The following is a 13,438-nucleotide window of genomic DNA, read 5'->3' as shown; positions in this document are numbered from 1 at the left end:
GAAAGGAGATAGGGTTTCAGAAAAGGCCAGAACTGGCTCAGCGCCCGTAGCTCAGGGGTTAGGGCACCGGCCACATATACCGGGGCTGGCTGGCTCGAACCCAGCCTGGGCCTGCCAAACAATGACAACTACAACAACAAAAAAATAACTGGGCATTGTGGTGGGCACCTGCAATCCCAGCTACTTGGGAGGCTAAGGCAAGAGAATCACTTATAAGCCCAAGAGTTTGAGGTTGCTATGAGCTGTGATGCCACCACACTCTACTGAGGGTGACACAGTGAAACTGTCTCAAAAAAAAAAGCAAAAAACAAAAAAACAGAAAAGGCCAGAACTACTGAATAGCACCAGCCCTCCCCTGGTCTCCTAGACCTGACCCCTCCTCAGCTAAGAGGCTCCATAAGGAAGCTGCTGCTGTCCTGAACAGTCACTGAACAGAAGGCACCGAGGGCCCAGAAGCTCCAACCTTGCAGCTACTGGCTGGAAACTCACCTGAGCTGGAGGAGTCGGCACTGAACTCCAGACGGAGCTCGCCCTGCTGCGCTGCCCTGGCCTGCTCCTCCAGCACCTGGTCTATGATGTCCAGTCCCGAAGCCAAGTCACGGGGGGTCAGGTCGAAGGACGCTGACTCCTCGCACATTTTCTCCTAGGAGCACAGGTATCCAGTGTCACACGTGGCAGGGCAGAAGGCTGAGCGCCAAGGTCTCAGATCCATGCCCCAATATCTACCAGGTCACAAGTGGGTCCAGAGATGACCCTCCAGCCCAAGCTAATGTTTAAAAGTAATTACTTTACTTGAGTTGCCAACATTTCTTAATTGTAAAATTTCCCATTAAAATCCAGAGATTTCTGGCTTCTCTCAAAAGTCAGAAGACCTGGCCCATCATCTCAACGGCAATAAGTTCCTATAACCAAGTGGGAGCTTCAGGGGGACACTGTGGTCCAAGGGCACTCGGCCCTGCGGCAGGAAGCATATCCAGGCTCCAGAGAGGCTGGGCACGCAAACCAAGCGGCTATTCTCCAGCACCAGTCCTGGAAAGCTATGTCCCTGAGCAGCGGCCACAGAGGTGAGGCAGGGGCTGGGTGTGAATGTGACCACAGCTCTCCACAGCAGCCTCCTGGGGTCAGGGACACTGCAGGATGGTGGGCCTGTGTTGTGCTGGTGACAGAACAGGGCAAAGGAAAAAACCCCACTACAGGCTGATCCAACCAGCCAGCCAGAGGAGAGGGTCTAGTGAGGGCAGGTCCTTGGCTCAGCTGGCCAGTCTCCAGCCCCAGAAAGACATCTGGCCAGCAAGGAAGGGGCAGCAGGCACTCCTGTGTGGGCTTTGTTTAGAAGCCTGGGGCCTTGGGTGTGGACAGAGCTTATTCACAAGGGCTTGCACTGGTTTCAACAAAGTCAGGAAAAATAGTGCCATGAACGTCGACAGAGGCAAGTGGAGACTCACCACGTTGTGAGCTTCATCAAAGATCACCACCGTCCCCTTCAGGTCAACATTGTGCGCCCTGCGACTCTACAAGAAGGGACAAAGGGCTGGGCCAGCAGGACAGGGCCCCTCTGAGCACAGGCTTGCTGAGCAGAGGGCAGGAAAGAATGACTGAGTTACGTGGCAGGCACCCAACATCACATGTACAGACCACACACACAGCCAAGGAAGATATGGGGAGAGGCATCTCACACCAGACTGTCAGAGTGCAGCTGGCCAAGGCTGGTTCAGGACAGCAGCCCGATAGCACCTACCCCATGTCAACTACCTGGGACAGCTCACACAGCACTCAGGGGAGTGTCATGGCCACTGAGATGGCCAAAGGAGCCAGTGGAACCCCAGACCACAGCAGCTCAGCAGCCACAAAAATGCAGGTGCTAGAAAGTCCACACCTAGCAGTTTCCTGCCCTGCTGCACCCTTAGCGAGATTTCAAATCCAACACCCAGGCCCTACCCCACAGGGTGTGGTGGAAGCAATCAGGCGTGGGTCCAGCCTTCGTATTTTTAACTAATTTTTTTTTTTTTTGGAGACAGAGCCTCAAGCTGTCACCCTGGGTAGAGTGCAGCGGTATCACAGCTCACAGTAACCTCCAACTCCTGGGCTCAAGCGATTCTCCTGCCTCCGCCTCCCAAGTATCTGGGAATACAGGCACCTGCCACAATGCCTGGCTATTTTTTTTTTTTGGTTGCAGCCATCATTGTTGTTTGGCGGCCCGGGCTGGATTAGAAACTGCCGGCTCAGGTGTATGTGGCTGGCGCCTTAGCCGCTTTAGCCACAGGTGGTGAGCCTTTTTTTTTTTTTTTTTGAGACAGAGTCTCACTACGTCACCCTCAGTGGAGTGCCATGACGTCACAGCGCACAGCAACCTCAAACTCTTGGGCTTAAGCGATTCTCTTGCCTTAGCTTCCCAAGTAGCTGGGACTAAGGCACCCCCGACAACACCTGGCTATTATTTCTAACTAATTTTGAAGCTTAATTTTTATAAAAGACTAATTTCAAGCATACAGTTGAGTTTTCACAAACGTGGGTACTGCATCACCACCAGCTCCCTGTGTAGAACATACACAACAGAGTGCTTCACATAGCCCTCTGCGCTAGCAGGTCTGAGGCTAACCCCTCCACATGGCCACATGGCCAGCAGCCCATACCCTCTCCTCACTGGTGGTCTTCTGCTTAATAGACATGCCATGATTTGCCATTCCCCTGTCAATGACCCACATGGGTGCTTCCCAGCTTTGCTGACTGTGAATAAAACTGCAGTCAACATGCATGTCCAAGCCTCTGGAGAGAGGGTCCCCTCTGGCTGCTGTGCTATTTGGTGTGTACACAGAGCAGCCAGCATTCCACACACGCACAGCAAAGGATGAGACTCCGAGTTGCACATCCTAACCCAACATTCATTTTAAGTCTTTTAAATATTGTCCATGTTAGTAGGAAAGCAGTATTAACTCCCTGTAGATTTAATCTGCATTTTCCTGATCACCAGTGACGCTGGCCATCTTTCCATATGCTAAGCTGGCGTTTAATTCATCCATCCTGGCAGAATGTCTGTTCAGATCTTTTCCCTGTCATTAACTGGTTTGTTAGTTTAGGTATGAGAACATTTACAACTTTGTCAAAACTCCTTTGAATTACGACCAGCCTAAGCAAGAGAGAAGACCCCGTCTCTACTAAAAACAGAAAATTAGCTGAGTGTTGTGGTGGGCGCCTGTCACCCACCTACTTGGGAGGCTGAGGCAGAAGGATTGCTTGAGCCCAGGAGTTTGGGGCTGCTATGAGGTAGGCTGATGCCATAGCACTCCGGCCTGGGCAAGAGAGTGAGACTCTGTCTCACAAAAATTTAAAAATAAAAATTCCTTTGAATGACAAAACCATTTTCTCTCTTTTCTCACTATCTTTCCATTTTCTTACCTTTCTTAGCCCTCCCAAAGAGCTAAAGCCTTAAATCTTGGTACAGTCCAATTGTTATGGCTGGAGCTTTGCACATCCAACTTAAGAAATGTCAGCCTACCCTAAAGTTGCAAAGACCCCCCTCCCACCCTGGTTCAGCTGCAGTGTTTCTGTTTAGGCATCTACAGTGTTGTCAGGGCTGAGATGCCTTCTCTTCCAGACAGACATCCCTCTACTTACATGTAGGTCTGGTGGGCTGTATCTGCTCCCCAAGCTACATGTCTACCCTAAGCCAGGGCACAGGCCCCTGTTACTGCATGACTTCACCATCCCTCTTCAAAACTGAGCTATTTGAAAGCATTAGGATCAGCTTAACAGTTATGACACAATGTTCCCAGGCAGGGCCCCTACTGCCAACTCGTCAGCATGCCAAGTTCCCAATGTGACATTGCTCTCCAGGGCACAGCCACCCCCCACAGGGCTCTGCCATCGTCCTGGATATCTGCCCCTGGCCCACCCCTACATACACTTCTCTCTCACTTTATTGCACCCCCTTGGGCTGTCAGAGCCCCATCTCAACAGCACAAGTGCTTACTTTTTTTTTTCTGAGACAGAGTCTGGCTCTGTTACCCTTGCTCAACTGCAGTAGCGTCATCACAGTTCACTGCAGCCTCAAAATCCTAGGGTAAAGTGATGCTCCTGCCTCAGCCTCCTGAGTAGCTGGGACTACAGGTGTGAGCCACCACACCTGGTGTCATGGGTTTACACCTGTCATCTACCTGCCCCCTAAATCAAGGCCCCAGGGAGTGAGGCCAGATATGCTGAGTCAGCATAGAGGGTTATCAATAAATACCCATCACAGGAAGAATGGGGATGAGGAAAGGAACCTGAAGAGGAAGACACCACAACGCCATCAATATGTGAAAATAAAAGCCGCTAAGCATGCAGAGCGTGACTCCATCCACACTAAACTCGAGAGCACATGAGCCTGCAGATAAACACGCATCACAAGCGGGATGGGACTCCTGCATTCCCTGCACTCCCACAGACTGATATGAGAGAAGCAATCTGAGCTGCCAGGACCAAGGGCCGGCACTGGCCCATGGGCGACAGCCTGTGCATCTCCTCACTCCCACCAGCCGGCCCACTCCCAGTTTGCTGAGAGTGAACAACCCATGGCCTTGGCTGTTCATAGCCCTTCTGGAGCCCCAAGACACTTCCCTGACAGCAGAATTCTAGGTTGCAGAGGACAGAGTCCTTACCTTGGCATCCAGCAAGTAATTGTACGGCATGAAGATGATGTCGGCTTGCTGTTTCAGGCTCCGAGAAAGGTAGTAAGGGCACACTCTGGGGAGAGAAGCAGGAGAAGGTGAGCCCATGCCAGGGATGGTGCATCAAGTGTAGGTACCACTGGGGCCTCTGGCCAGCAAGGAGCCCTCATCCTGCCCACAGGGCCTTGGCAGGAAGCTAGTGTCTGGGACAGGCAGGGAGTCCAAGTATGTGTCCAACCATGCGAACGTACCACCTATTTTAAAATTATGCAAAAAAAAAAAAAATACTCAACCCTATTATTGGATGGAGGCCATCAGAAAAATAAACATAGAAGCACTAAAAAAAGTGCTTTTCCCCTCAGTGTAAGAAACTCTAAATCACAACTTGAATCCTTAAAGCTATAAAGGTGGCCAGGCTGGGCACAAAGGCTCACACCCGTAATCCTAACTTTGGGAAGATTGCTTGAAGCCAGGAGTTTAAGATCAGCCTAAGCAAGAGCAAGACCTTGTCTCTACAAAAAACAAAATAATTTGCTGGGTGCAGTGGTGCACACCTGTAGTACCAGCTACTCGGGAGGCTGAGGCAGGATTGCTTGAGCCCAGGAGTATGAGGTTACTGTAGGGTGTGATCAGGCTGCTGCACTCTAGCCTGGATGACAGAGTAAAATTCTGTCTCAAAAATCCTAAACTTTTTTGGCTCAGCGCCTGTAGCTCAATGGCTAGGGCGCCAACCACATACACCAGAGCTGAGAGGTTCAAGCCCAGTGCAGGCCTGCCAAACAACAATGACAACTACAACCAAAAAATACTTGGGCATTGTGGGGGGCACCTGTAGTCCCAGCTACTTTGGAGGCTGAGGCAAGAGACTCGCTTAAGCGCAAGAGTTTGAGGTTGCTGTGAGATGTGACACCACTGCACTCTACTGAGGTCAACACAATGAGACTCTGTCTCAAAAAAAAGAAATCCTCAACTTTTTTGGGAAAAAAAGAAAAGAAATATATCTATGCCTCCATGCATCAGGGAGAGTCTGGCCATGGGCAGACACAGAAGCACAGCTTCACCTGTGCTTGCTCCCAGTCTTGACTAGGTCCTCGATGTCCAGGATGGGGGCGGCCAGCTCCTGCTCCAGGCTCTTCTCTGTGGGTACAAGGCAGGAGTAAACACTATGAGTCACCCAGACCCCAGAGGAATGCCCTGGACGGAAAGGATAGAGGGCAGCATGGGATGTCTGCCACCTGGGGACACGCCACAGAGAACCCCTTTTGGGTATCAAGCCCCTAAGGAAGGACCCCCCCAACCCAAAGCAATGCCACAGGAGCTTCCTTTACACCTCAGGAGGCAAACAGAGCCTGAGGCTCAGGGCTGATCATAGACGGAACCCATATCCTGATGGCCCCATGCATCTTCTCCACCACGGACAGACCCAAGATAGGACAAGAATGGCTTCCTAAGGCATGGGATGAGCAGCCCTTCAGCTTATCACCCCAGTTCACAGCAGCATCCCCAAGTCTGCGGTGTGCCTGTCCTGTAATTCACACACTGTCACTCAGCTTTCCTACCCAGAATTTCTACCTAAAGGACAGCCAGCGTCAGGGTAGGGTATGGGCAACAGCATGAAAGTTGTACCTGCCAAGGCCAGGACCAGCCACAGTGATAGCAGCCCACATAAAGGGAAGCTACAGACCCCACATAAAGGGAAGCTACAGATCAAGCCCCTGGACAGCACTCCCCTGCCAGAGGCCTGAGCTTGGGTGATCCCCATAACCCTGCACCAAGCATCCCTGTGCCTGCCCCGTGTAGAGACAAGGTGGGTGGCGTGTGGTCCTGCAGTGAGGACCCCAGCCCACTAGAAGCATGTTCCTTGTTGCCTTCTTGTTTGCTGTGTTTTTTGGTCTGGTGATACCAAGGATCCTCAATCATCCTGGTCTGTGATTGTCCAGGCCTGGGCATCCAAAGCAGGGGCTACCATGGGCTCCACAATGCCCCATCAGTGTTCTGTCCTCCCTCTATCCCACAGACCATACTGCTCAGGCTTCCACCTAGAGCTGGAAGGGACAGTGAGACCCACAACAGTGGAGAGCTTCCCAGCAGCACATGTAGCCACTTGGCTAAGACTCCTGAGACCAGAGGGACCGGCTCCCATTAGGGAGCCTCCAAGCAGGTAGCCCCTGCTCTAGATGCCCAGGCCTGGACAATCACAGACCAGAATGATTGAGGATCCTTGGTATCACCAGACCAAAAAACATAGCAAACAAGAAGGCAATAAGGAACACGGTCCCAGTGGGCTGGTGTCCTCACTGAAGAGCCACGCGCCATCCACCCTGTCTCTACACAGGGTAGGCACAGGGGTGCTTTGTGCAGGGTTATGGGGACCACCCAAGTTCAGGCCTCTAGCAGGAGAGTGCTGTCCTGAACACCAGTGGCAGCTTCCAGGGCTACAGCCCTGACACATTTGACTCCATACATGGGAGCAGACAGTGGCCCATAGGACTGGTGATGCTTTGTTAGTGCTGCAGAGCCACATCACCGACCCCTCCCATTCTGGGCAGCAAACAGAAGGGGCCCTGACCTCACAGACGCTCAAGCCCCCTTAGCCACACAGCCTTGACTGCAGATGTGTTATCCCAGATCACAGGAAACTATAGTGCCACGCCACAGTAAGGCTTACCCTGCCCCTGTCTCTGGCACCGGAGATGAGCCCCAGTGTCCTCCAAAAACAGAAGGGTCAGCCACATGGCTGCAAAGACAGATTTGGAGAAAGGACACTGGTGCCAGCCTCTTCATAGGGGCTTCACAGGCTGTGGGCACCTGCAGTTACTATGGCGAATAGCCCAGGGCTGTCACTAACCCTGTGCTCACCCCATCTCAGGATGAGGCAATCTGTCTAGGCCCCCAAGGCCAGCCCACGTAGGACTCCAGGACTCAGCTTGGGTTGTACTCGGGACTGTGATCTACCACAGCAAAAGGACACCCAGCAAAGTCAGCAAAGGGAAAAAGAGTTTGGGGTGAAGTCAGGAGGAGGCCAGACACGGCTTCTACCTCCCCAGTCTCTCAGGACGACTCAGGGGCTGGTTACAGGGACACCCACTGCCCAGCACAGAACAAAAGCCCAGAGGAGAAAGCAGGTGTTCAGCACAAACCCTCCCTTTTCCAATAAGAGGGGCTCCCTGCTCCTAAACCTCCCACTTGCACAGAGGGTTTAGGAGCAGAGAGCCCCTCTTATCAGGGAAGGTGGGGCCTCCCCCAAATCCCAGCTCCTAGGGGCCAGCCCTGCCACCTGGCCATGCTTAAACCTCTACATGAGCTCTTTTACACATGACACTAAGACAAGGGATCCTTCAAGTGGAGGACAATGCCGAGGCCCGGGCTGCACTGGCTACCCCATGTGGTGAGAGCAAGCAGATCATGAGCCTCTGAGCTCAGTCCTCACTTCACCCCACACCCGGCTTTACCAAATGGCTTCTCACCTTCCACGTTGTTATAGAAGTGACAAGAGCGACTCGCCACCTTCTTGCGACACAAGTGGATCTATAAGAGGAAGGCAGAGCACATGGCTCAAATAATGGCCAAGAAAAGTGCCTGACCCTGCCCCTCACTGCTCTTCCCCTGCTACCCCTCAGGTGCCCTTTAACCCTTGGAGCCCACCTGCACATGGTTACTGTCCTGCTTCTTCACCTCAGGGTGGATACATAGCTGCTCCCGGGATCCCAGCACACATACCTTGGGCCTGGCAGAAGAGAGAACCACAGGGTCAAGGAAGAACTGCCTCTAAGAACAGAGGGCCACAGTGTGGTCCGGCTGTATGGAGACCTCCAGGAAACTTGGCAGTCAGAATCCTAACTAGAACATAACACAAGCTTGGAAGGGGAACAAGGAAGATAGGGACTGGGCAGGAGCAGTGGGACTCATGGGCTCCACAGTGCTCCATCAGTGCCCTGACCTCCAGGATCCTTGCACAGGAACCAGGGTGGGACACCAAAACTCTGCTGAACTCTGAGGGGGGCAGGGCTCCTCCCCTTCACATGTGAGGCTGCTGGGGGAGGGGAGTCTGGTCCTTCCTGACTCCCACTGACATAAAAGCACCTGTGAGTGGCTTAGGGAGCTGGCCCAAGGCCAAAATGTATACACATAGCTGCTTACTCATGTGTGATGGGAGTCGAGGACAGCCCAACTTCTCCCTGCCCCTGAGCACCCACACACTGCACATTCTCGGGGGGGGGGGGGGCGTGCAGAAAGATCTGTCACTATGCAGCATAGGCTACGGGCCCAGCATCATGCCCAGTTCCTCTCGACACCCTGTGGCAGGTGTGAACCTGCCTGACCCACCGGTAGGAGGTGTTCCGGAGCTCGCTGATAACCTGCGTGAGCTGTGAGTGGGTCCTGGAGGCATAAATGATTTTTGGGATGTCCGTGTAGCAACCTGCCAGGCACAAGGAGATACAATAGGTCATGGTCTGAGATACTGTTCCCAAGTGTTGGTTTCACACAGACAACATTGGGCTAACCTGAAGGTGACAGGAATCTAATACCCCAGGCACTCATTTACCAAAAATGGAGTGGGTATCTGCAGGGTATCTGCCCTGATTAAGCCGAAAACCCAACCCCAGGCTTACACCCAGGATGGTGAGAAATGATATGTCACCTACAACATTCTCCTTGCTCTGGCTCTGCCTGAGAGACTGAAGAAGTCCAGGGGACTCACCCCATCCCCAGCGTGACTCTCCCCTTCCACCCCGACACTGGAGGCTGGGAGAGACCAGGAAGTAGGGTCACCTATGGGGTCTCCACCAGCAACAGCAGCATTCCCCCAGGATGACAAGGCCCGGTCAAGGAAAAGCTCCCCTTGCACCCTCTCAGCAATCTTGCGGGCAGAGACACTGTCACGGAGATGTTCCCGCCAGGCCAGTGTAGTGCAGAGGAGGCAGAGTGTCTTCCCTGTACCTGTGGGGCTCTCCAGGATGCCATTCACTCTCTAGATGGAGTTGGGAGCAGGAGTCATGAGGAAGTAGGAGAGAAGAAACCCCTCACCCCATGCTGGAGACAAGCCTCTGGGCAACAAGTGAGGCAGCTCTCAGCATATATATAGCCCACTATCAGGTGGCAAAAGACCCAGGGAACTGTGGCTAAGTCCATATGATACTTTCCACTCTCATCCCAAAGGCATTGGGTTGATTCAGCCCTCATTAGCAAACAATTTGAAGAACATTACCTAAAATGCAACAGTATTTTTTAGCTTAATATAAATAGTAAGATGACTAATTAGGTGTCTAGTCTCAAAATAGGAAATTGTTCTGAGTTTCTGGATCCTATCATTTTACACTGTCCTATCTGAACCAAATCTGATGTCCTACATATGAGCTCTCAGATGGGAGCCTGAGTTGAAAAAAAGGGTAGAGCACAGTACAAGAGGGCACCTCAAGAAACCCAACAGAGGGCGGCACCTGTGGCTCAAGGAGTAGGGTGCCGGTCCCATATGCCGGAGGTGGCGGGTTCAAACCTAGCCCCGGCCAAAAACCACAAAAAAAAAAAAAAAAAGAAACCCAACAGAAAGCACCTGCCTCACTTCCACCTCCCTCCACACCCTTGAGGTTCAAAGACCTTCCAAATGAGGGCTGGCCATCAGCTGCCACTTTACTGGAAATGCTTCCTAAATGTTACTTCCACAGAGAGGTCCCCAAGGCACTCCCAAGCCTATCACCATTAAAAATGATCACTTTTGTTTACTTGTCTCTCCCACCCCATCTGGGACATTAATACTTTTTTTTTTTTTTAATTCAGACAGAATCTCACTTTGTCACCCTTGGCATCACAGCTCACAGCAACCTCAAATTCTTGGGCTCAAGTAATTTCTCTTGCCTCAGCTGGAATTACAGGCACCCACCACAATGCCCAGCTATGTTTGTTTGTTTAGCAGGCCCAGGCTAATAATTCAGCCCCACAGCATGTGGCCAGTGCCCTAACCCCCGAACTACAGGCACCCAGCCTGGGACATTAATACATTTTGTGACAGAAGGCTATCTTTCCCACAGCATGGCCTGGCTGTCATGGACAAGAAGGGAGATGTGCACCTCCTGCTGAAGCTCCACGCATGCCAACTCATCTCTCAGTACAAATTCCTCCCAGCACGAAGTCTCGAGCTTTACCTTCTGCAGGCATTCCAGGACTTTAGTCATGTACTCCTGTTGGCATCTGTATGGCCTGAATGGGAAATCCACTGTCACACCATTCAAGATTATCTTGGGCATATCAGCCTGTTCTCAGGAGTACACAGGACATTGAGAAAAAACGTCCTCTGAACATCTCAGGGTCTCAGCTACTCCAGGTAAGTGATGCTGGCATGTGGCACCAGGATACAAGTTTCTCTCTCCAGAATCCCTATGGCACAAACTTTGGGAAGACAATAAGGCTGTTTGCAGCCAGCCTTCCAGAGGTACCCAGCCACATGGGTGGGTACCTTACCAGGCATTTCAGTAACTCTCTCCCGTGGAGACCATCATGACAAGATGCTGAGCGAGTGAACCCTGCCTTGTTCTCCCACCCACCCAACTCCATCCTACTCTGGAAGAGGTGACCAGGCTCACAGAAATAACAAAAGCCCTAGCTGGTTGCGGTTTTACAAGGTCTGCCTGCAATAATTCAATTACTTCCACAAGAGCAGGAGAGGTTGAAACCTAGCAGCACCCTTCCCGGCCTGGCACGCAAGCCGTGCAGAATGAAGTGTCTAAGCCTCCGGCCCCTTGGTCTCCGACCCTGTGCTTCCCGCAGTGATTGGGGACCATTCTCCATCCCACCTAGGTATGCAACCAGACGTAGCCAAAGTAGCAAGAGTAATCGTGCCAATCCGTGCAGCCCTCAGGTCACTCATCTCTAGGCCTCAGACTCATCTGGAAATTAGGACTAACGGACAAGACGCCTGAACACTGACGGCCTTCCCTCCGACCCCGACCTTGGCCACGTAAACCACCGCCAAGCACCGAGTTCCGCTGACGCGCCGGCGCCCAGAACCTACAGGCGCCGGGAACCACCGGCCCCAGAGCGTAGCGCAGCCCCGCAGCGGCCTACCCGGGAGCTGCGCGGGGCCTGTCGGGAGCGGTAGTCCCGGAAGCCGCTGGGGCGCCGGCGAGCCGTTCGGAAAGGCCCCGTTGCGGGACCTCTGCGGCTTACAGCTCGCTTGTCTCTGCAGAACCGGGATTCTCAGGATCTCTGCCGACTCCAGGGGAAGAGCCGCCACAGCGTCGTCCGCCGTCAGCCAGTTCTGAATTGGCCCGCCGAAGGCGCTGCATTTCCGCCCCCACTTCCGTTCCCATCTTTTGTGCTCCGGGCGGAAACCATTCCCCAGTCAAGGGGCCCGTGTGCTATCGCGCACGCGGAGGTCCTCCAGGTCCTTTGTGTGTTCCGCGTGCAGCGCATTGGTCCTCCTGTTGATATCGAGCCCAGTAAACGCCGTTTTCCTCTCTCGCAGACAGAACCTGGGGTTCGCCGTCTTCTTCCTCCAAGTCATCTGCCAGAGGGGTCTCTGAAAGCACGTGTAGTGAGAATAAGATGGAGTCAGGCAGCCTAGGACGGACAAGACGCAGCTGGTCTGGTCTGTTTAGGTCAGCGGTTCTCAACCTGTGGGTCGCGACCCTTTGTAACAATGAAAATACATCGCGCCATTAGGAAAGTTGAGAACCACTGGTTTAGGTCCTGCCTGACCTTCACCCCATCTCCCATTCTTATCGTTTTGTAAATGTAGCTCCTACCTTAAAGAAGCTTATCTTGAGTAGTTTAAGTGGATTGATTTAGAAGATTAACTTTTGAATTGTAATGTTGTAAAAGGTCACTGAGTTATGTTGATTATTATTTAGATTAGGGGTTGGTATGGTCTTTACTTTGAACTTTTATGTATAAAAGTGTAAATTTTGGAAATGGAAGAGTCTTGGACTCTTACTGTTCTCCAGAATCACCTACTTTCTGACAAAGTTTGGTGGACCTATCCCTGTCTCTGAATATTGGCTGACAGTGACAGGTGGCTGGACCCTCTTCTTTGGGTAACATTTCCATTTCACGTCTCACTAGGCCAACACACCACCATTGCCCAGATAAGGCCAGAAGCCTTCTTCATGGTTTCCTGCCCTCCTCTTGAAATACCTAGAGGCATCTTTTGAGTCTGCAAGTGGCTGCCCCTTACCCAGGACCTGTCTTCTGAGAACCCTTGCTGCCTCCTCTCCTTACCCACCCCTCAGTCCAATGGCTGCTCCAGTCAGCATACCCCACTGGTCAGAGCAAGCCCCTCTGAGTCCTGAGAAGCTAGCACTAGCTGACAGTCAGCAGAGGATTCCAGGAGAGAGCTCCACACAGTCCTGTGTGGTCAGCTCAGCCGTTAGAGATCTTTCAGGCCACCTCAAGAAGTCCCAAAAGGCACTAGGAGAAATTTGATGCTTCCATCAAATTCCAGTTCCAGGTTCTGGGATCAGCTCAGCAGGCAACATTTGTCTCAGAGCTGCTTCTCAGCTCAATCTAATGTGCAGGCGCTTTCCCACTTGTTGGCACATGGGTATGCCACATGTGTGCCTATGTATGCGTGTGTGAATACATGCTTGCAGAAGCCCCTGGCACACACTGGCACCCACCCCCACACACCTGTTCAGGTGAAGCAACTGTAGGGCATTTATATAGACTCCACAGGGAGTTGGAAAAGATAAGGAGACCTGGCCACATACACTTTTTGAATGGGCACCAAGCACAGGTTTCAGAACCACCCATGCATCCACTGACACTCTTATCCTCCTGATGACATCTGAGAGAGGTAA

The 13,438-nt window shown here is 52.3% G+C and overlaps 1 protein-coding gene across 7 annotated transcripts in view; it reads right to left on the bottom strand.

The window, feature by feature from the left end:
- Nucleotides 1-11,700, bottom strand: part of RTEL1 (regulator of telomere elongation helicase 1) — a 29,155-nt gene extending 17,455 nt beyond the window's left edge. For 6 of the 7 annotated variants that reach the window (XM_053574872.1, XM_053574874.1, XM_053574879.1 and 3 more), the window contains exons 1-10: nucleotides 11,438-11,700; nucleotides 10,790-10,844; nucleotides 9,420-9,618; nucleotides 8,973-9,066; nucleotides 8,292-8,373; nucleotides 8,114-8,174; nucleotides 5,708-5,783; nucleotides 4,638-4,722; nucleotides 1,446-1,511; nucleotides 490-643 (exon numbers count right to left, since the gene is read on the bottom strand). In XM_053574872.1, the coding sequence (XP_053430847.1) occupies nucleotides 490-643; nucleotides 1,446-1,511; nucleotides 4,638-4,722; nucleotides 5,708-5,783; nucleotides 8,114-8,174; nucleotides 8,292-8,373; nucleotides 8,973-9,066; nucleotides 9,420-9,618; nucleotides 10,790-10,844; nucleotides 11,438-11,511 (946 nt within the window). In that variant the 5' untranslated portion in view covers nucleotides 11,512-11,700. Of the gene's footprint in view, nucleotides 1-489; nucleotides 644-1,445; nucleotides 1,512-4,637; nucleotides 4,723-5,707; nucleotides 5,784-8,113; nucleotides 8,175-8,291; nucleotides 8,374-8,972; nucleotides 9,067-9,419; nucleotides 9,619-10,789 lie in introns of all 7 variants that reach the window. The other variant, XM_053574878.1, reaches the window with a different exon arrangement.
- Nucleotides 11,701-13,438: the final 1,738 nt, after the last annotated feature.

The sequence above is a fragment of the Nycticebus coucang genome, chromosome 21 (genome assembly GCF_027406575.1).
Source record: "Nycticebus coucang isolate mNycCou1 chromosome 21, mNycCou1.pri, whole genome shotgun sequence".
In the NCBI taxonomy this organism is placed as follows: domain Eukaryota; kingdom Metazoa; phylum Chordata; class Mammalia; order Primates; family Lorisidae; genus Nycticebus; species Nycticebus coucang.
The sequence above is the reverse complement of the archived record's forward strand: the minus strand, read 5'-3'. Positions and strand labels throughout refer to the sequence as shown.